General features: G+C 40.2%; 1 protein-coding gene across 6 annotated transcripts in view; it reads right to left on the bottom strand.

The window, feature by feature from the left end:
- Positions 1-20430, bottom strand: part of PATJ (PATJ crumbs cell polarity complex component) — a 356206-nt gene that overhangs the window by 73070 nt on the left and 262706 nt on the right. For 4 of the 6 annotated variants that reach the window (XM_038537341.1, XM_038537343.1, XM_038537339.1 and 1 more), the window contains exons 31-32: positions 18875-18967; positions 2289-2363 (exon numbers count right to left, since the gene is read on the bottom strand). In XM_038537341.1, the coding sequence (XP_038393269.1) occupies positions 2289-2363; positions 18875-18967 (168 nt within the window). The remainder of the gene's footprint in view (positions 1-2288; positions 2364-18874; positions 18968-20430) is intronic. The other 2 variants (XM_038537344.1, XM_038537342.1) reach the window with 1 other exon arrangement.

The raw sequence follows: 20430 nt of genomic DNA on the forward strand, positions 1-20430 counted from the left end.
TAACCCAGGGTAAATGGATTTCAAAGAGAGCCACAAAAGGCATTTTGGGAATTATAAAAATTCTGTGTTGTACCAAAATTATGTTTAACAGTGTTTTTCTGGGAAAGAGTTTACAGTTCATCAGGTCTTTATGATGGGAAAACAAAAACCACCATTCAAAAGAAGATATGAAGTGTTGAGTTTGCTAGTACTGATTAGCAGTGTGGCCAAAGACAAGTCACTTCCACCTCCCTAACCTAAACTTCCTCATCTATAAATTGGTAGTGATATCTCTAAGCCCTGTGAGCTTGTTGTAAAGATCAAAGGACATAAATAAACCTATCACTATGCCAGAAACAGTTAAAGATTTCAACTGATAATAGCTATTAGTGTTTTTATGTCCTTTGATAATAAATGACCAGGCAAGTTCCTGATTGAAAACCTTTGGGATTGGGTTTGGAACAGCTCAGAGTGGTTTGGAACAGCTCAAGGGGTTGGGAAGTTCTTCATAATGAGCTGACACTGCCTCACAGCAGGAGTTGCACACTGACCTGGGGCTGGTTCTCTTCTGCAGCAATGGAAAAGGTTATAATCACTTTCCCAAAGAACAATACTTTAGATATTTAAGTGCTCATTTTTCAGCATGGAAAAGAAAGGGTAGGTTGTGTTTAGACTTAGTCCCAGATCTAAAGTTCTATTCTATGGTTGTAACATTTTAGGGATGCCTGATATGTGTCTTGAGATAAGTGGCAGCATATAAAGCATTAGCATATTAGTAGTATTTACAAATACATTATATAAAGTAAAAAATTTGGTCTTAAATTTTAAAGAGTTGCTTACATGTTTCCAGTTGAACCAAATCTGTTTATTTTTAAGGTTCTTTTTACATCTACTCATTTTTTAAACGTTTTTTTTTAAAGATTGTATTTATTTATTTGAGAGTGAGAGACAGGTAGCAAGAGAGAGAGCAAAAGAGGGGAGGAGAGGGAGAAGTAGGCTGCCCACTGAGCAGGGAGGCTGCCATGGAGCTCAATCCCAGGGCCCTGGGATCATGACCTGAGCTGAAGGCAGGTACTTAAATGACTGAGCCACTCAGGTGCTCCTAAAGTTTTTTTTGTTTTTGTTTTTGTTTTTGTTTTTTTTAAGATTTTATTTTTAAGTAATCTCTACTCCCAACATGGGTTGGAACTCAAAACCATGAGATCAAGAATCTCATCTTCTACTGACTGAGCCAGCCTGGAACCCCAATACTCATTTCTTTAGAAATTTCTTTTAGAGAGAGAGAGTGTGTGAATGAATGAGCAGGGGAAAGGGCAGAGGGAGAGGAAAGAGTCTCAAGCAGACTTCCCACTGAGCATACAACCCAATGTGAGGCTTAATCCCATGAATCTGAGATCATACTGGAGCTGAAATCAAGAGTTGGATGCTCAAGCGACTGAGCCACCCAGGCACCCCTACACCTACTCATTTTTATTTAGGTTTTTAGCATATAAGTTTGGAGACTTTTCAAAGGTATTTCCTTTGGCAATGTTTGAAATATCATGTAAGCTCTAGTTTCTTAAACATAAAAATAGTTAATACAGTAATGTAAATTTCAGTAGTATGAAAGTATAACCTAGCACATAGAAATACGAATCAAGATTTTTTAAAAAATATTTTTTCAAGACTTATTTATTTATGATAGACATAGAGAGAGAGAGAGAGAGAGGCAGAGACACAGGAGGAGGGAGAAGCAGGCTCCATGCCGGGAGCCCGACACGGGACTCGATCCCAGGACTCCAGGATCGCGCCCTGGGCCAAAGGCAGGCACCAAACTGCTGAGCCACCCAAGGATCCCCCGAATCAAGATTTTAAAAAGAAAAAACTAAAGGGAACGAAAGTGCAAAAGTTTGACAGAAATTTATAGTTCTTTTTTTAAGAAAAGGGAACTCAAAATGTAAGGAACACCGAAGTTATTATATTTATATTTTTACAGAACTACAAATTCTCCCACTTAAAATTTTTATTAATGTCATTCAGTAAGACACATCACTCTCAGAATTTAAGTGCAGGTGTGTTTGTGGGGATGGCTCACATTTAAACACCTGCTCAGGGTACTTGGTCCAGGAAGATGCACAGAGAATATTTCCACACACCTTGAACAGAATCAGTGATATGGCTGTGGGCTGACTTCAAGTTGTAAGACACACCATAGGCTTATAGCAAGTAATAAAGGATCTAATTTCATTGCATTCACTTTCTTTTTTTCTGGAACCCCTTTATAATACATATCATCCCAGTAGAGCAAAACCTAAAGTCAAATTACATACATTGTCAGTTGGGCAATCCAGTGCCTTCTGCTGACCTGCCACCATGCCTTGACCAGCCACCTGGGAGATGTCCTCCTGAAATGTAAAAGATACAACCACTTAACAGCATTGTAGGGCCCAAGTGCACTCTCCAACTTTAACAAATACCATGGAGGCTTTGGCTCTACAATAAAATGACTAAAGCACTGGTCACAAAAGTTCTGTTCATTCATCTGAACTAACTCTCAGAAACGAGTGCAGCCTTGTCATTTCCAAAGGCTTCTTTTGGGCCCTTTCAGATCTATCAGGCTTTAAATCTATCAGATACCCACTGATGGTCACTTCAGCTAGAGATTTTTCTTCTTTTTTTTTTTTTAATTTTTATTTATTTATGATAGTCACACACACACAGAGAGAGGCAGAGACACAGGCAGAGGGAGAAGCAGGCTCCATGCACCGGGAGCCTGATGTGGGATTCGATCCTGGGTCTCCAGGATCGTGCCCTGGGCCAAAGGCAGGCGCTAAACTGCTGCGCCACCCAGGGATCCCGAGATTTTTCTTCTTTTGCCATTCCAATAATCTCTGTATCTGTATTTGTACTGAAACTTAGTTCTTTCAGGGTTTGAACTCTGATATTAGAATTTTTTCTTCCCTCCAGACATTCAATTAGAGGCAAAATGCCATTCACGAAAGATGCTGGGTGGGGGATTGGGATGGGGTGCAGAGTTAAGTTAGTCCTGAACCCCACGGAAGAGTGCAGAGTCCACACTTAAGAGAGAAATAAACTACCAAAACACATAAGAAACCAATGCATACTTAAAGGGCAGTTTATTGACACCAACAAATTGAACATAATGCACCACATCTCATCCTTCTGTATATGTAAAGTTACAAGGGAAATTATCATCTGATGGTTTACTCTGAGGCATGAACTCCTGCATTTGGACTAGGACAAAGTAGGGATCTGGTAGATAGAATGATTTGGACAGGAGAAAGGATGGGCTTACTCTAGCCTCGGTAAATGTCTGAGACACCAGATAGTAGGTCTACCATACAGACTGCAGGTAGGTAAGCTATCTGAAGATGACACGAAATGTGTGATGTGTATGACAAAGTGATAGAGTTTGTGACCCTCGTTCTTCAACTCTTAAATTGAGGAGATTCTGCAACCCTGAGCAGATTATCTGAATCTCCAAGCCTCAATTGGTCTCCTCATTTATAAAATGGGAAAAAGTAAAGGTTGTTACGCTACAGTGATGCCGAAAGGATGAAATGAAGCAATACACGAAAAGCACTTAGCATGGTACCTGGCAAACAACAAATATGTAATAAAGATGTTAATGATGATAGTAAATGGAATTGGGCTCTGATACACCCAGATTCCCAATGCTGCTTCTGGGTTGGGGAAAAATAATCATGCAGACAGGACACTTTCTCCTTTGGGGAATGCTGGAGTCCTATCTGATATCCCCGGCTCCCATCCAGGTTTCTTTTTTTGAACATACTGACATGCCCTTAATTCAACAGGCTCCCAACAGATTCGTAACAATACAACAGTTAATGATCAGGTCATGCCCAGCCATTGATTATTATTATATTAGGCTACAATCTCATCAATTCACTAATGGTTTACAACCTGAGAGATTTAACCCCACTGCGTAATATCCTGAGACTGCAGCCTAGGTCCCCTAGATGATTGTGACTTCCCTTATTTGTCCACTTATTTTTTTTAATTATTTATTTATTTATTCATGATAGACACGGAGAGAGAGAGAGGCAGAGGGAGAAGCAGGCTCCATGCAAGGAGCCGGACCCGGGCCTCAATCCCGGGACCCCAGGATCATGCACTGGGCCAAAGGCAGGTGCTAAACCACTGAGCCACCCAGGGATCCCCTGTCCACTTATTTTTTAAGGACTCTAGCTCTTTCTCCTTTAGATATAGATTCTCCCTAAATTTCTCCCGTATGGGACAAATACTCTAGAACTCCTCCTAACAACCCTCCCCGCAACCTACCTCTACAAGCTTTGCTCCTAAACAGATTACGTGACACGAATTCAGAAGTTACTTCATGTCATAATTCTTCCCCTGAGCCCCATCCACAGCATGAGCAATTTATTTTATCACAATTTATGCAACATTGTGTTGTACCTTTTTATGTGTCTGTCTCCCATATGCTAATATGATTGACTTTGTCTTATTTGTTTCTTCAACATAAGGAAGAATAGACCGTGAGCTTGGTAAAGGGCTAGTGCTGAATGAATCAAAGTTTAGGAACTCAAATCTTAAATGCACCCGGGTGGATTTCAGAGTCAGCCATGAAAGAAAGGATGCACAGTGAAGGTGATCCTGTGGCCTCCACTTAAAAGGATCACAGTTGAAAAAAGACAGACATGGGAGGTCAATAAATGGTGCTCCCAAGAATTTTTAGAATAAAACTTCTAAACTGCCGTATAAATGCTCAGGGTATTGTGCCTTCCAGTGTGGATCAAACGGCCTTCCAAAGAGCAGAAGCGTCTCTATTTGAAAATGATACTGCATGTCTGCAATTTTACCTTTGTTTAAACCCAGATTAACTATCGTGGGACGAAGGAGCTGACCTCCCCAGCTGAAGACTTAAAAACCCAATTTGCATATTGCACAGGGCTACTACTAATTGGTTGAATGCATCCTCATTTGCACTTGTAAATAAAAAGGGCACCGGAATAGTAGCCAGAAAAGTCTGGGTTCAGATTGGTTCCATCACTTATTAGCAGCAGTAGTGCTCAGAAACCTTCATTTTTAGCAACAGTAAGAATACAGTAACAGCTACCTAAATAAGGGGCTGCCAGCAAAGTTGAATTCAACACATGCTTACAGAGCATCTACTCTGTGCCAGAAATGAAGAAGACCAATGGGGCCTTGCACTTACGACATTTACATACCTGGTGAGACAGATATTAGAGAAAAAGTTATGGAAACTGAATAACTTTGAATAGGGAGGTGTGTGGCAGTTAGTAGGTGCCTGAGAAGTGGCAGTTTCCTTTCCTTTCTCTTGTCCTCAAAATGAGGGGAGGATGAGATGAGGAAATAAGAGCTCTGAAAAGCATCTGGTCCAACACCCTGTCCCATTTCTTACACTGATTACCCTTACACCTCTGGGTCAAGGGACGGGGCCAGTTCATGGTGATGATGACGACAGCTAAAATTTACTGAGCCCTGACTGTGCCAATTACTGAGCTAGATACCATTCCCATTTCAGATGCTGATGTACACACAACAGATCTATGGGAGAAGTATTATTATCCTCAGTTCAGAGTTAAGTGGGGCACGAGAAGCTGAAGTATATGCTGAACCAAAACTTAATCCAGACGCATTGTGCTGCAGAGCTCCGGCTCTTAACCAAGGATGAACCACAAGGGAAAGGCAAAGTGCTGTTTACCTCCTCCCAACGACACACATGAGATTCTCAGGAGCCAACCTTAACATAGTGATTCCATTTTTAGATTCAACATTAAGTCAGAACAAGTCATGCCAGCTTATTTTGAGCTTGGGCAGGCAAAAAAAATTCACAGCACTAGCCACTGCAGTGACCTAGGGTGCGTCACTTTTTTCTGTTTTGTGTTTAAACATAAATTTAGAACTTGCTAATCTCCCAACTACTGCATCAAGGGAGTTCTTAGTGCCTTTAAAGCTGAGATTCTGGGACATTCTCAGGTGTTGACTTTGCACAGGGGACCTCTAAAGAAGAAGGCTGAGAAAGGAGTGGGGAAGGATTATCTCATTTCATGAAACAAACCGATAGAACACATTCTGTGTGCATTATGTTACAGTACTATAAACTCCTGAAAGAAAATGCTTTGTGGGCCAAACAAATTACTGTGATCAAGAAAATGAGCTTTTAAGGAGTGGACATAAAAAGCAACACTGGGAATATTCTGTATAAGAGATATAATGAGGATGTCCAGTTTATAATCACCAAAGCTGGTTGACTTCCACCCCAAAGTTGGGTAAATCAACATGCCCTGCCTGTCCAGCTAAAGTAATTGGTCCAAGGGTAGACATTTGGAACACACAAGAACATCCTGTGGATTTTCCAAAATGGACCCAAGGGAAGAGAGTCAGCCCCTTTCTGGCTGAGAGGCTGAGGAGCTTTTGGTGGCCAAGCTCCCACTATGCTGAGGAAGCAAGTGCACAGTAGAAAAGAATCAAAGAGACATCTAGATACCTCTGGCAGCACCAGGATTCAGGTTCCAAATGTCCGCAAGGCTGTCAACCCTGTCTTTCCTGTAGTAATGTAAAAAGGACCTGTAGCTGATCAGTAAATTTCTTTGTCTGTAAGGTCAAGCTGAGGTTTTATCGCTTGCAATCAAGAGACTACTGATTAAAATGAGGTGAAGCCCAGAAAAGATGTATCAGGACAACAAACTCAGGTAGCTAACTGGAGATGAAGGAAATGAATGGAGTATTAGACAGCAAGGTAGAGAGGGCTGCTCAGCCTAAAAGTAGTCACATTGAGAAGTATTCAAATTTAATGATTTTTAAAACATACCTGTCAGACACAAATGGTTTACTGCTGATTTGGGTCCTTGGACTCCCATTCTGTAGCATGGGGATACACTAAACAGGACAGCCTTTGACTCAATCATTCCCACCCCAACTGCTCCCCTCACCCAACCACCTGGATTAGCTGAAGCCCAGTCAGCAAGAGCTCCCCAGCACCTTCATATGCCTTTCTGCGATTCTTGGCAACACTAGGAATTACTTAGATGAAGTTGCATGCAAATCCTGGCTGTGCCACTCAGTTGAGTCTCTGGGCCCCAGTTTCCTTACCAATCAAATGGGGCTGGTAATAGGCTCAATCTCCTATAAAATATGAATCAATGCACTTAGAACGATGCCTTTTGGGTCACATAGGAAATGCTATGACAGTGTTAGCTGCCATTATTCTCATGCATTCCTTTTTGTGTATTGAATTTTAGATTTCTGTGTAAGAAGGAAACTATTATTGGCTATTCATTATGTTGTCACTTAGTAGGCACTTAAAAATATTACCTCATTTATCCCAACAAAAACAGTAGTAGTAATAGTAATAATAATAATATCCTCCATCATATGTTGATCACTTAATATCTGTGAGCATCTGAACACAATGTTTATCTCCATCCTCCCCATCATGAAAACATTATTATTACCATGTTCATTTTGCAGATGAGTGACCTGAGTATTTCAGAAGTTAACACACTTGCCCAAAGGCTTAGGGCCACTAAGCATCACAGTAAGGATTCAAAGCCTTATGTGTTTGATTCACATGAGTGATCATGCCACACTGCCTCTCTGAGAGATCGCTGACATTAACCTATGAAGCAGCAGCTGAGGTTTAGGGAGGTCTAATTTGTCCTTAACTATAGGTAGAGAAATGTGGATGCAAACCACTATCCGACTCCGAAGTCCAAGTTTTCACCTCTTGTCAGTAATACTAAAAAGTTAGACTCAGGAGGGACCCGTGAGCTTCAACTGATTTGTGGGAAATATGCAAAATAACCACATGGAGAGTTCTTCATAAAACTAAATCTATTCAGTTTCAAGGACTGCCCTTTAAAACTGCGCCCTACCTAAATTTTTAGTGTTAAAATGGCTCTTCCTATGTGACATTATGGTAATTATATATGGAAGTAATTGGGAGGAGAGAGGACTTTAATAAGTTGAACCCTCTGGAATCACTGAACCTTGACGATTTCCTGACTTACAAAATGGCAAATTCACATGCTCAAATCTCTATTTCCTTGGTTTTCGTTACTGGGGGGTGGGTGGGTGGGTGGGAAGAAGAGGAGTATCTCTGTATTCCCAATGTTCTTCTTGAAAACTTTCTGGTCTGTAAAATTCCAAAGTCTGATGCAATCTATTTTGCTTCATGTTGTGTCCCTAGAATCAATCGTACTTTGCAAATGATTCAGTTGAAGCAAACAAGGAGAGAGATTAGTAAAAGCTGACTGTGGTTTTGAATCTGGATAAGTAGGAGGCTGATACTGTCTCTAATGTTTAAAATAATAACATAAAAAAATGAGAAGAAATAGATCTGTAGAGGAAGATAACGAGTTTAGTGTAGAATTTTAACTTTTATGGGAATAATATGCCATGCGATTTCTGATACAGGTTAAGTTTATCAATTTTTATATTTTATTTTGCTTGAAAAAAAATTTAAGTGATAATCAGTAACAGTTTATCCATTTTGACTACTGTGCTTGATTACAAATTATTCCTGAGTGTTTTTTAAAGTGCTAGCATCCCAGCTTGGAAAAATAGCTTTAAATGTTCTGATGATTATATGTCTTAATTCCAGGCTGGAATGCTCAGATATATAGCCTGCTCATTTTAAAAAAGCTGGATTGTGTACTTAAAATCCATTTTTACCCTCAATTTGTAGTCCATCAAGAACTGCAGGAATTCTGGTTTGGCTAAGGGAGCAGATGTCACCGTGCGAATCTTACTTTCTGTTTCAGATCCATATGAAAACTGCATCTATGGCAAGAGCCTAGGAATTCTCTTGTAAGAAGCCAGAGAGACCATGTCTGAGTCAGCACTGGCCTCTCTTTTGTGACAGTATGCAAACTGCCAATGGCAGAGTTCAAGTGCATTCAAATATGTGGCATTTTTCACAGCTCATTGTACTTTATATCTTGTATTTCTGAAAATCACTTGAGATTTGCCTACATGATAAATTTCCCTTTCCTGGTCATAAACAAAAAAGACAGTAGATATACCGTCAAGTCTGTTCCCTTCATGAAAGTCACAAGAGGAAAGCTTTTGGCTTTTTCCTCTTCTCTCTCCCTCTGCATTGTAAATGAAGATAATATAGAGACCTGTGGGGAACAGGTAAAGGTAACCTCATGAACTCAAAAACAGCAGAAATAGAGGTGCACATTTTTAACACGAATTCCCATCTTTGATGTCTGCTGGCTTGTTTCCACTCCCAACCTCTTTGACTGGTCTGCTGTGAAGACCTGCTATGTGAAATTCGGCTTGCTTGGAAGGAGACTGTTGCTAATCAGATTTTTCTAAACTGAGAAAATAATTTTACAATCAAAATCATTAGCACCAAGAATCCAGAGAAGGGAATGAGCCCAGAGCTCAGACCTTCTTAACTGAGTCTAAGTGCCCTAGTTGCTGAATTCTGGAGCTTGTCAGAAACGCAGTGCTGCTCACACATTGTTCTTTGAGCCCGTTTTCACTTCTCTGGAGAAGTCCTATTTGTCGACATCATTTTTAAGGTCCTATAATCTAAAACCCATATTGTACATCTTATCTTTCAAAGGGAGCAGAAATTAAGCATGTTTAGCATTATAGGCCTATTATGTCCCAGACACTGTGCCAGTTGAAGGAAATATCACAGTGAACAGTGAAATCTTCTCTTGAAAGTACTTTCAGAACTGCCAGGAATAATGGTAGTTAACACTTTCACATCATTTCCTGCGTGCTCCAAAAGGGCATCATTCTAAATGCATTGATTCATATTTTTAAAAAAATTTTTAAAATTTATTTATGATAGTCACAGAGAGAGAGAGAGAGAGAGAGAGAGGCAGAGACACAGGCAGAGGGAGAAGCAGGCTCCATGCACCGGGAGCCCGACGTGGGATTTGATCCCGGGTCTCCAGGATCGCGCCCTGGGCCAAAGGCAGGCGCCAAACCGCTGCGCCACCCAGGGATCCCCCTATTGATTCATATTTTATAGGAGATTGAGCCTATTACCAGCCCCATTTGATTGGTAAGGAGACTGAGGCCCAGAGACTCAAATGAGTGGCACAGCCAAGATTTGCATGCAACTTCATCTAAGTAATTCCCAGTGTTGCCAAGAACCGCAGAAAGGCATGTGAGGGTGCTAGGGAGCTCTCGCTGACAGGGTTTCAGCTAATCCAGGTGGTCGGGTGAGGGGAGAAGTTGGGGTGGGAATGATTGAGGCAAAGGCTGTCCTGCTCAGTGTATCCCCATGCTACAGAATGGGAGTCCAAGGACTCGAATCAGCAGTAAACCATTTGTGTCTGACAGGTATGTTTTAAAAATCATTACATTTGAATACTTCTGAGTGCAACTACTTTTAGGCGAGCAGCCCTCTCAAGCCTGTTGTCTTACACTCAGTCCACGTCAGTCACCCTTCCCTACAAATATGCTCTTCCTCCTTGCTTTCTTTTCTTAGTAACAGCACCCGCCACCCAGCCGGTTAGCTCTGTTTCCAACATTAGAGCCAGGATGCAGACTGACTCAGGTGTCTACAGGCAAGGAATACAGGAAACAGGTTGGGGTGGGGAAATGGCTGGAAAAGTCGGGACAGAAATAAACTGGCTGTGCTTAATTGATTTATGGGGCAGCTTGGAATGCTGGTCTGTTTTCAGGAGAAAAGAGAAACCTGGAATTTTCTGTGACTATCTCCTGATTTGTAAAATCAAACATCTTCAAAACACATCATGGAGGTGAAATAAGATCTGGATGGAACTCTGACAGCCAGTTTGTGACCTCTGCATCAGACCTAATGTGTTGTATTCCTGAATGAAAGAGGTCTTATTTATCTTTACATTCCTGGAGCTTGACACATTGCAGGTTCTCAAGAAATGTGTACTGAATAATGAAAGTCCTGGCACACCTAGATATTTTACAGGCAAAATCTGGTATTAAACAATAGCTACATTTACTGAGCCCTTACTGCCTGCCATGCACTGTGCTAAGCGCTTCATGTATAAAATCATAATCCTCACAACAGAGAGGTGGACATCCTCCTTCTCCATTTTTGGATGAAGAATGCAGATAGACAGGACATGGCACTTTCCCTAGTGAAGAGCAGAGGTGAAATCTAAGTCTGTTCAGATTTCAGAGCCCATGATTTGTATCTGATAGCCTTTTCCATTTGAGAGAGCAAGTACTATCAGGCCATTTGGAGTCATGGGTAGTATCTACAACACTCAACACTGATTTTTCAATAGGTATGTTTGAAAATATTGTATGGATCAAGTATGTCAAGTGGAGAATAAACAGTGTTCCTAAAATGCTGCTATTGTGGCTGGCGGGGACTCTGCAATGATAGAATGCACTGTCAGTTATAGCGTGAATTTCCATGTCACAGCTCATTTATGTTGGTGATAGTTAATTCAGAAACAACCCATGCTTCCTCAGGCATCTTGCTATCCTGTACATTCCAAAATCTTCACAAAGAAAGAATTCTTTGTTGAATTCCACCCTGAGATGGAATTCAACCGAAATACCCTCATTTTTCTATTCTTGCCCTACGAGTCAGAAGTATTTCACAATGAAAGACAACAGTAAAATCATCGCGGACAGTTGGGAAAATCCAAACATTTTGAAACATTTTGAAAAATCTAAAATGTTATTGAGGCTGTTGTTATCAGATCTATGATGACAAGGATCATTTGACACATAGACACATAGACTGTATTGTTGCTAAGCAGTTTCATAAATTGGGGAAAGAACGCTGAGCACATCTATTGGGCGCATTTCCTAACAGGTTTATCTTGGGCTGCTGGCCAAGTCCTGGGATGACGCTTGTTTTCAAGACCCAGATGGTACAACAATTGCCATTTAAATAGCTCCAAGCCTGCATTCAGAGGCAAGTTTTAAAGAATACACACCGCAGAAGGTTTGCATACTGGAGGCAAGAAAGGTAAATATCTTTACTGGCAACCCTCTGTGGAACTTCTTTTACCTTGCTGTTTATGAAGATCTTTGCATAGACAGAGTATGAGAATATACAGTTGTCACCATCTCTTGCGGATGGCCATTGCTACCATGAACTTCCAGCTCATCAGTCAGCGTCCATCTTGTCCCCTGTCCAACCTAATCACCACATCACAGCTACAGTTTAGAGTCACCTCCTGAAGTCCTGCGTGGCCTCCCGCTGCTTTCAGCATAGAGATCACCTCATTAACATGGCGTGGCTCCAGTTTGGTTTCTATCTCACCAGTTCTCGCAACCATGCACTTTCATACTTTCAGTTCACCAGACTCCCTGAGGATCTCTTGACATTACATACACATTATATGTGGTTGTAGTATCATGTATCAGTACTTCATTAGCTTTTATTGCTAATATTCTATTGCATAATGTACCACATTTTATTTATTCAATAAATAATGAAATTATTCAATTCACATTTTATTTATTAGTCAGATGGTGGACATTTAGGCTGTTTCCATTTGGGGGCTATTATGAATAATGCTTGAACATCAGCATACAAGTTTTTGTATGCATATGTTTTCATTCCTTTTTGGTGTACACCTAGGAGTGAAATTATGGTATGATAATACAATTATGTTTAATATTATAAAGAACCGCAAACTGTTTTCTAAAACTGGCAATATATACTTTATATTCCCACTAGCAACGTATGAGAGTTCCAATCACTCCACCTCCTTCCCCATACTTGTTATTATCTGTCTTTTTTATTATAGTCCTCCTAGTAGGTGTAAAGTGGTATTTTATTGTGGTTTTGACGTGCATTTAGTTTCCTCATGGTTAATGAGGTTGGGCATCTTTTCATGTGCTTATTGGCCATTTGTATATCTTTAGAGAAATGCCTATTTGGATCCTTACCCACTTTTAAAAAATTATTTTTATTTATTTATTTTTAAAGATTTATTTATTCATGAGAGACACACAGAGAGAGGTAGAGAGATAGGGAGAGGGAGAAGCAGGCTCCCTGTGGTGAGCCTGATGCAAGACTTGATTCCAGGACCCTGAGCCAAAGATAGATGCTCAACCACTGAGCCACCTAGGTGCCCCTGTCACTTTTTAATTGAGTTGTCTTTTTATTATTTTGTTGTAAGTTAGTTGCTTTAAAATGATTTTACTATTAGTATCTGTAACAACATGGAGAAGGAGACAGACAAGAACAAAAGAAAAAGTAAGCTGGTTTTACAGTTTACTATAAAGAGCAGAAAATTATGATATCCAACAGGGTTAGAGGTCCAAAGGTGGCAGCAAGAACAGAGGTTAGCTACTTAGAAGAAAATGGTAATATCTCTTCCTTTTCTTCTCTTGCTCCTTCCCTCCCATTGGCTACTGAGCTTCCAAAGACAGCAAGCTGACATGAACACTTGTCCTCAAACACTTCAAGCTCTTTAAGAAGCCCTAATAGTTCTGCTCATCACTGACTCTTCTGCACACAGCAAGATATACTCAATTAATATTTGTTGCTTGAACAAATAGACCACATAATAATATTTCTGATATTCCAGAAAGACGGTCTCTGAGAACTACACAATGAGGAGAAAACGGGCTTTTGGGGCAAAAAGAACTGGGTTTGAGTCCCAGCCACACCACCTACCTGCTGCAAGACCTTAGGAACATACTTGTCACCTCTCAGCCTCAGTAAGGTAGGGCTTATAATATGTGCAGCATGGGTTAAATAAAATAACCAGTACAAAAATGACTAACACAGGCCAGCTTCTCAAAAAATTTTAGTTTCCTTCATTTTATGACACATCTGTTTGGAGGTCTCTATAACCTTACTTGCTAACGTAAAAGGTAAATTTCTCTATCTTTATCTGTTTCTATGACTGAGTTTTCTATGTTGAAGTCAAGATTTAGACAAAAGGGAAAGAAAAATCATGAAGTTCAGATCCCAGTGTAACTTTCTTATTGTCCTTTGACCTCAGTTTTGTTATAGGTATCTCTCTGAAAGGTAGTAGTGCATAGAGGTTTAGAGACTAGCACTCTAGAGACAGTGCATGGACCTGGATCTATGCTTCACTGAGTGATTATTTATTTGTTTGTTTATTTAAAATTTATTTGAGAAGGATCCCTGGGTGGCGCAGCGGTTTGGCGCCTGCCTTTGGTCCAGGGCGCGATCCTGAAGACCCGGGATCGAATCCCACGTCGGGCTCCCGGTGCATGGAGCCTGCTTCTCCCTCTGCCTGTGTCTCTGCCTCTCTCTCTCTCTCTCTCTCTATCATAAATAAATAAAAATTAAAAAAATAAAAAAAATTTATTTGAGAGAGACAGAGAAGAGGGGAGAGAGAGAATCTTCAAGCAGACTCCCCTCTGAGCACAGAGCTCAGACCCTAGGACCCTGAGATCATGACCTTGACCTTGAGTGATCATAACCTTGACCTTGAGCCAAAACAAAGAGTCAGATGCTCAACTGACCGAGCCACCCAGGGCCCCACTGATTATTTAATGTTTCAATGCCTTCATTTCCTCATATCTTAAATGGGGATAATACTAGTACTAACCTCATAGGACTGTTCTGTAAATGAGCTTAGAATAATGTCTAGCACATAGGCATTCAATAAATACCCCCATCATGACCAGCATTTGCATTTTTCAGATTGAAAAATTCACTTTGGTTTCCTAAGTTACACCTTAACACTTAGCACACAACAGCTAATCCTTATGTGGCCAACCCTAAATGTTTCAATCAGAATAACAATCATCATTATTAACAATTCACCCTTGTACCGAGATTCCAGTGCACTCTGTCATGGTTCTGCATAGTACTTTAGAGCTGGAACAGCTCTCACAACAACCGTGGTTGCTTCTCCCATTTTACAAAGGCAGAAACTGAGGCACAGAAAGGTTATATGCCTAAGATATTGCTAGTCAATGACAGAGTCAGGATTTGAATCCAAGTAGTCTGGCTCCAATATTTGTACTCTTGATAATTTAGTTTTACTGCCTCAAAAGAGCATATTATATTAATGCAGATATTCTTAACATGATAAATACACAGGTTGATATCCAAAAGATTAAAATAATTACTTTAGGGATTCATGACCTTCTATGTCAAGATACCAGGGAGTCAGAGACCCTTCAGGATGAGCCCCTGCTCTTCCAATTTCCTGTTTTGTGATTTTTCACTAAGCAGATTAAGGTCTCATCTGTAAGTCTGTGATAAATAATTCCTGCCCTCCCTTTTACATATGGTTATTTTGAGGATAAAATTAAAGAAGATCACAAGCAAAGTATCATTTTAGAAAAAATTAAGATATTGGAAAATTAAGCTAATGAGCTAATAACACTTTGTTTTGCAAGTCGCAAAGCTCTGTGCAGATAGCTTTTTAAAAGTTCCTTTAAAAGGCTTAAAAAATAGTCCTAACAGGCTCTCACCTAGACTTCTGAAATAGATTCTAGACACTTCCCTGCCTCCAGTCTCTCACAATTGGAATCTATGTTTCACAAACCATCATCTGATCAGTTGTCTAAAAACAAGTTATTCTCCCTTTAAAAATATTTTAGAGAAATCCAATACCACTGAAGTTATTACAACCCCTTGGCTGAGAATCTAGGGACTACTTAGATATGGACTGGAGCCAACAATAATTAAACAGCGAAAACAGTACTGGAATATGTTGACCCGTGGCTCAATCTTAGCTCTGAAAACAGGTAGTCTTGAATTTAATAGCTCTCTGAAGTATAGTTTCTCACAGGTAGCACCTTGTACATTCATGTATCCATGTAGCTACTTAGCCACTGAGCGCTGAACACATAAAGATGAATAAATTCATCTATAATTCACAGCATATAGTTCCTTCAGTTCTATGAGTCTGCTGTTCAAATTGTATTGCTTGTTGTCGCCCCACAAAAGCCCAGTACTTACTCGCTACTCCATAATCCACACCCGTTTAGCTGGTAAACCTCCTATTTATGCCAACCTCACCAGTCAATTGCTTTCTCATCTTCAGAGATTTACTTTAGAGGCCATGATTCTAAGAAACCTTCCCTAATCATCCCTGAATAAAATGGTCTTCCTTCCACTTTTGAATGCATGTAGCACAGCAGTTTTTTCTAATATATTTCTGTATGTGTTAATTTTCTAGATACAAATTCTATTATCCTCACTGATTCTAGAGGATCAGCTGCTGAAGAGCAAGGCTTGTGTGTTTTTCCCGATCATTCTTGCAGGGGCCAGCATAGCGCCTGATGAGACATAGGTCCCCCATATGAAGCAAGCAAGCAACTTTTAGAGGGTTAGGGCTTAGTGTTTCCCAGTGTCTTGACCATAAACAGGGGGGAAAAGAGTTAAGACCCATACAAATCATATGCTGTCCTCTGACAAGATGCATGGGGCAATAATCCCAGGGTAGTGTAGCAATCCTTGCACCAATCTTATAGTAGAAATAATCATGATAACTAGTGACATTTAATTGTTATTAATACTTTATAACACAATAACACATAGGTTGCACCATATAAAATTCTTACCCACAAAAACAACAATTTCTTATGACCCAGTCTAATATTTTGCTAATTTATTATCTATTCTCCTCTCCCTACTCATCCTGAATAGAGTCCCCAGGAGATCAGGCATTTTTAAAAAGATGTATTTATTTATTGGGGGGAGGGCAAAGTGGGAGAAAGTCTCAAGCAAACCCTGTGCTGAGCGTATGGAGCCCAACATGAGGCTTGAGCTCACAGCCCTGAGATCATGACCTGAATCAAAAGCAACAGTCAGATACTTAACTGACAGAGCCACTTAGGTGCCCTGAGAGTGGGCATTTTTCTACATTTTGTTCACTGTTGTATATCTATTGCCCGGAACATACTGGCATTAAGCAAATATTTGTTGAATTAATGAATGAACTTGCTGAACACCAACTATCTGTCCTGTATTCTACTCCTTGATTTACAGCTTATAGCCTATTTGTTTCCTCCTAACATCCTGATTACTGTTCTTCCTCGGGTGAGAAAACTGATGGTTAGTGTAGTCAAGTACCTGGCCCAAGACCACACACTTGGCTAATGTTTTATGGTAGGCCATTGTATTTATGATATAAAAGTTGTTTAAATTTAGGCTCTCCTTTCTCTCTCAACTAGACCATGCATAGATTCTACTGGAAACAGTGAGAAAGAATTGTAATGTTAAAAAGAGAGGGAGGTGGAAAAGGGAGAGGAGGGAAAAAGAGAGACAGTAGTCAGTAGGTATGGAGAAGGTTTTCATCTTGGTGAAATACAGTATAAAACATTATCTAAAAATTACCCTCAGTTTTTCAAGTCCTCTGCCTGAGGGTGAGACCCTTCAATTGTCTTGACACTTGGAGCCCCATTACTGGAATTGCTTTCTTGGGAACAGCAATGGGTAATGGATGGCTTTGTCTGTAGCCTACAAGTGAATCTCTTTGGACTACCAGAATCTTCTAGCAAGCAAGGAAGTGTTCTCACCCTTTTAACCATTTCCTCTATAGACTGTGTTGGAAGCCCCTACTGACAAAACCCTATTCCTTTATAAGACTTTTCCCTAACCTATCTATGGAGATACAGCGACCCCCAAAACCAAGTTAATAGTGTTTTTAAATGAAGGAGCTGTGAGTTCAAACTTTGTTGATGTTACTCATTCCCCATCTATGTAAAATGCTGTTCAATTTTTTAGAAAGGGAACAGTGTAACCGTGGAACATCTTGTTCAAGAACAATGGTTACAACCCACTAGTCCCAGTGTTCTTGACACTAGGGTTCTTGGGTCCCATTTGCAATATGTCAAGGTATAGCCCATTGTCATTTCCACTTTTGGTGAAATGTCCTCTTCCCTCAGCCTGAAAGAATGTTTTTTTTTCTAGGACACAGAATCTAAGACAGTCCCAATAAACATTTTCTGCAAGTTGAAAGAAGATAAATGATTTCTCAAACTCCCTGAAGTATAATGAACAATTCTGTGTTGCCATAAAATCAGGGTGACCCTCCCAAGTGATAATTCTCTGAGATTTGTAAGACATTTTGAAATAAAGAGAAAAAAAGCCCACATTTATTTCTAGAAGTTGTAGTCTAACCCTGTAAGTACAAGGCTGCAAAACAAAAAGATGGATGGTGAATTAGGCATGGGAGTCAGACTGAATGGGGCCAGGGTGGGGGGTGGGGTAGGGGGTTGGGCGGGGTGGTGGTGGCAGTAGGCGGGAATCTCCAGGTCTACCAAATTCTAGTGAGTGGCCTCTCGCAAGTTAGTGACCATCATGAGCCTTTGGTTTCTTTGTATGTAAAAGAAAGGTATTATCACCTGCATTTTAAGGATTAGGAAATGAATGTAGCATACAGCACAGTACCCAGTACACAATAAGTATGAAATAAAATATCAAGCACTTAAAGATGTAAGGAGGGAGCATTCTCTAAAACTGACTCTCTTTGGAGCAACTAGTTGGATCAGGTCGAAAAAGTATGTGACTCTTGATTTCATGATTTTGCGTTCGAGACCCATGCTGGATGTAGAGATTACTAAAAAATAACAGTTACTTAAAAAATAAGAACAACAAAAACTAACTCTCTTCTAATGCTCCAGCCCCTCAGTAAGCTTAACCATCTTTTATTTTACTATGAATTAGTGGAATATATTTAACATCTTTTTCTATGCCTTTAGGGACCCTACCCTTAAAGAAACCCAATATTAAACAAGATTAAAAGAGAAATTGCTTCTTTTGTTCCAGACAGCACAATTCAAGTGTGAAGAAAATACGAGAATATGCTCTTTGTTGGAATTAATGGGTCACTCCATATGGAAAAGCTTCTACTAGCTCAGAGATCAAGATTTCTAGAGAAGCAAACAACGATGCAAGTTGATCCTTTTCATGGTGGTACAAAATATAAATGATACACTTTTAAAAAAAGAACATTGGTTGAAAAACACCCAAGATTCTCACCAGTTTGGAGCTTTCATTTTCAGGCAATTGTTTAATACCAACTTCAAGACTCCCATCTTCCTCACTGCTAACAGGCTCGGTACCACTCTGATCCTACGGGGCATTAGGAAGAAAACCGTAAAGATGTTATTCCTCACTCACACTGCCCAGAACTATATAGATACTTAATCACAACTGCTTGTTTTATTATTGTTGTAGATACTCTTTCTTCTCTAGCGGCTATTCCTTTTTTCTTTCTTTCCACTAGAAGGCCATCCCCACAACCTCCCCCCACCCCACCCGGGGATCTGTTCCTGCTGCTTACAGATATGGCTTAAGAAAAGCTGATTCCTATTCTCTGTTCCAATATTGGACCTGCCTGTCTTATGGTTAATCCCACTCTTTTTTTTTTTTTAAGATTTTATTTATTTATTTGAGAGAGAGAGAGAGAGAGAGAGCGCACAAGTAGGGACAGAGGCAAAGGGAGAAGCAATCCCAGGACACAGGATCATGACTTGAGCCAAAGGCAGATGCCTAACCCAAGTGAGCCACCCAAAGTGCCCTAATCACACTCTTTTTGTCAATGACTTTGTCAGGAATGGATGTGATCCAGTTCTCCTCAATGAGATGTAAAGAGACTTCTAGAAAAGTTCTTCCTTGGTTTTTGTAAAAAATATTTTTATTTTTATATTTTTAAATTATTTATTTATTTATTTGAGAGAGAGAGAGAGCATGAGCAGGGGGAGGGACAGAGAGAGAGGGAGAAGCAGACTCCCTGCTGAGTAGGGAGCCCTATGTGGGCCTGATTCCAGAACCCCAATTATTATGACCTGAGCCAAAGGCAGATGCTTAACTGACTAAGCCACTCAGGGGCTTCTAAGATTTTTATTTTTTAAGTAATTTCTACACCCAACACGGGGCTTGAACTCACAATTCCTAGACCACGGGTCATGTGCACCACAGACCAAGCCGGCCAGATGCCCCATCCTTCTTGGTCTTAAGAGAACCAGAAGAAGTCCCCCCACCTCCCAAATTAACAAGAAAGCATGAAGCTCAAATTGCCATGGGCAACAATCTCACGGATTTGAGGAAACTAGTCATGAGATGAATCTGACACTGAATGACAGAGCAAAGGTAGAGATGGAAAAATCTGACTCTGATGGCAAACTGGGCCGCTGCATCAACCTGACCTGAAGTACAGTCTTATTCTTAGCAGCCTTCACGTGGGAGCTAAAAAATTTACTGTTTCAGCAAGTTAGCTATTCTATTCCCTCTAGCTAAAACTTTCAGAGATGCTTGTTTATCTTCTGTGCAAGATTAAACTACTTGAGATAAGACACTTATTTATCCTGTTTATTTCTGAAACTCAAGTACCTAGAACTATGTGTGGTACATAGGAAACACTAGACAAATCCTGGCTGAACCAATGAATGGAATAGTTGTTTTATTTAATATAAATGAGACATCCTACAAGAATAACCCCCATTAAAATTCCAAAACAATTGGAGGCACCTAGGTGGCTCAGTCCATTAAGCATCCAACTCTTGACTGCAGCTCAGGTTATGATCTCAGGATCT

The sequence above is a fragment of the Canis lupus genome, chromosome 5, assembly GCF_011100685.1.
Source record: "Canis lupus familiaris isolate Mischka breed German Shepherd chromosome 5, alternate assembly UU_Cfam_GSD_1.0, whole genome shotgun sequence".
In the NCBI taxonomy this organism is placed as follows: domain Eukaryota; kingdom Metazoa; phylum Chordata; class Mammalia; order Carnivora; family Canidae; genus Canis; species Canis lupus.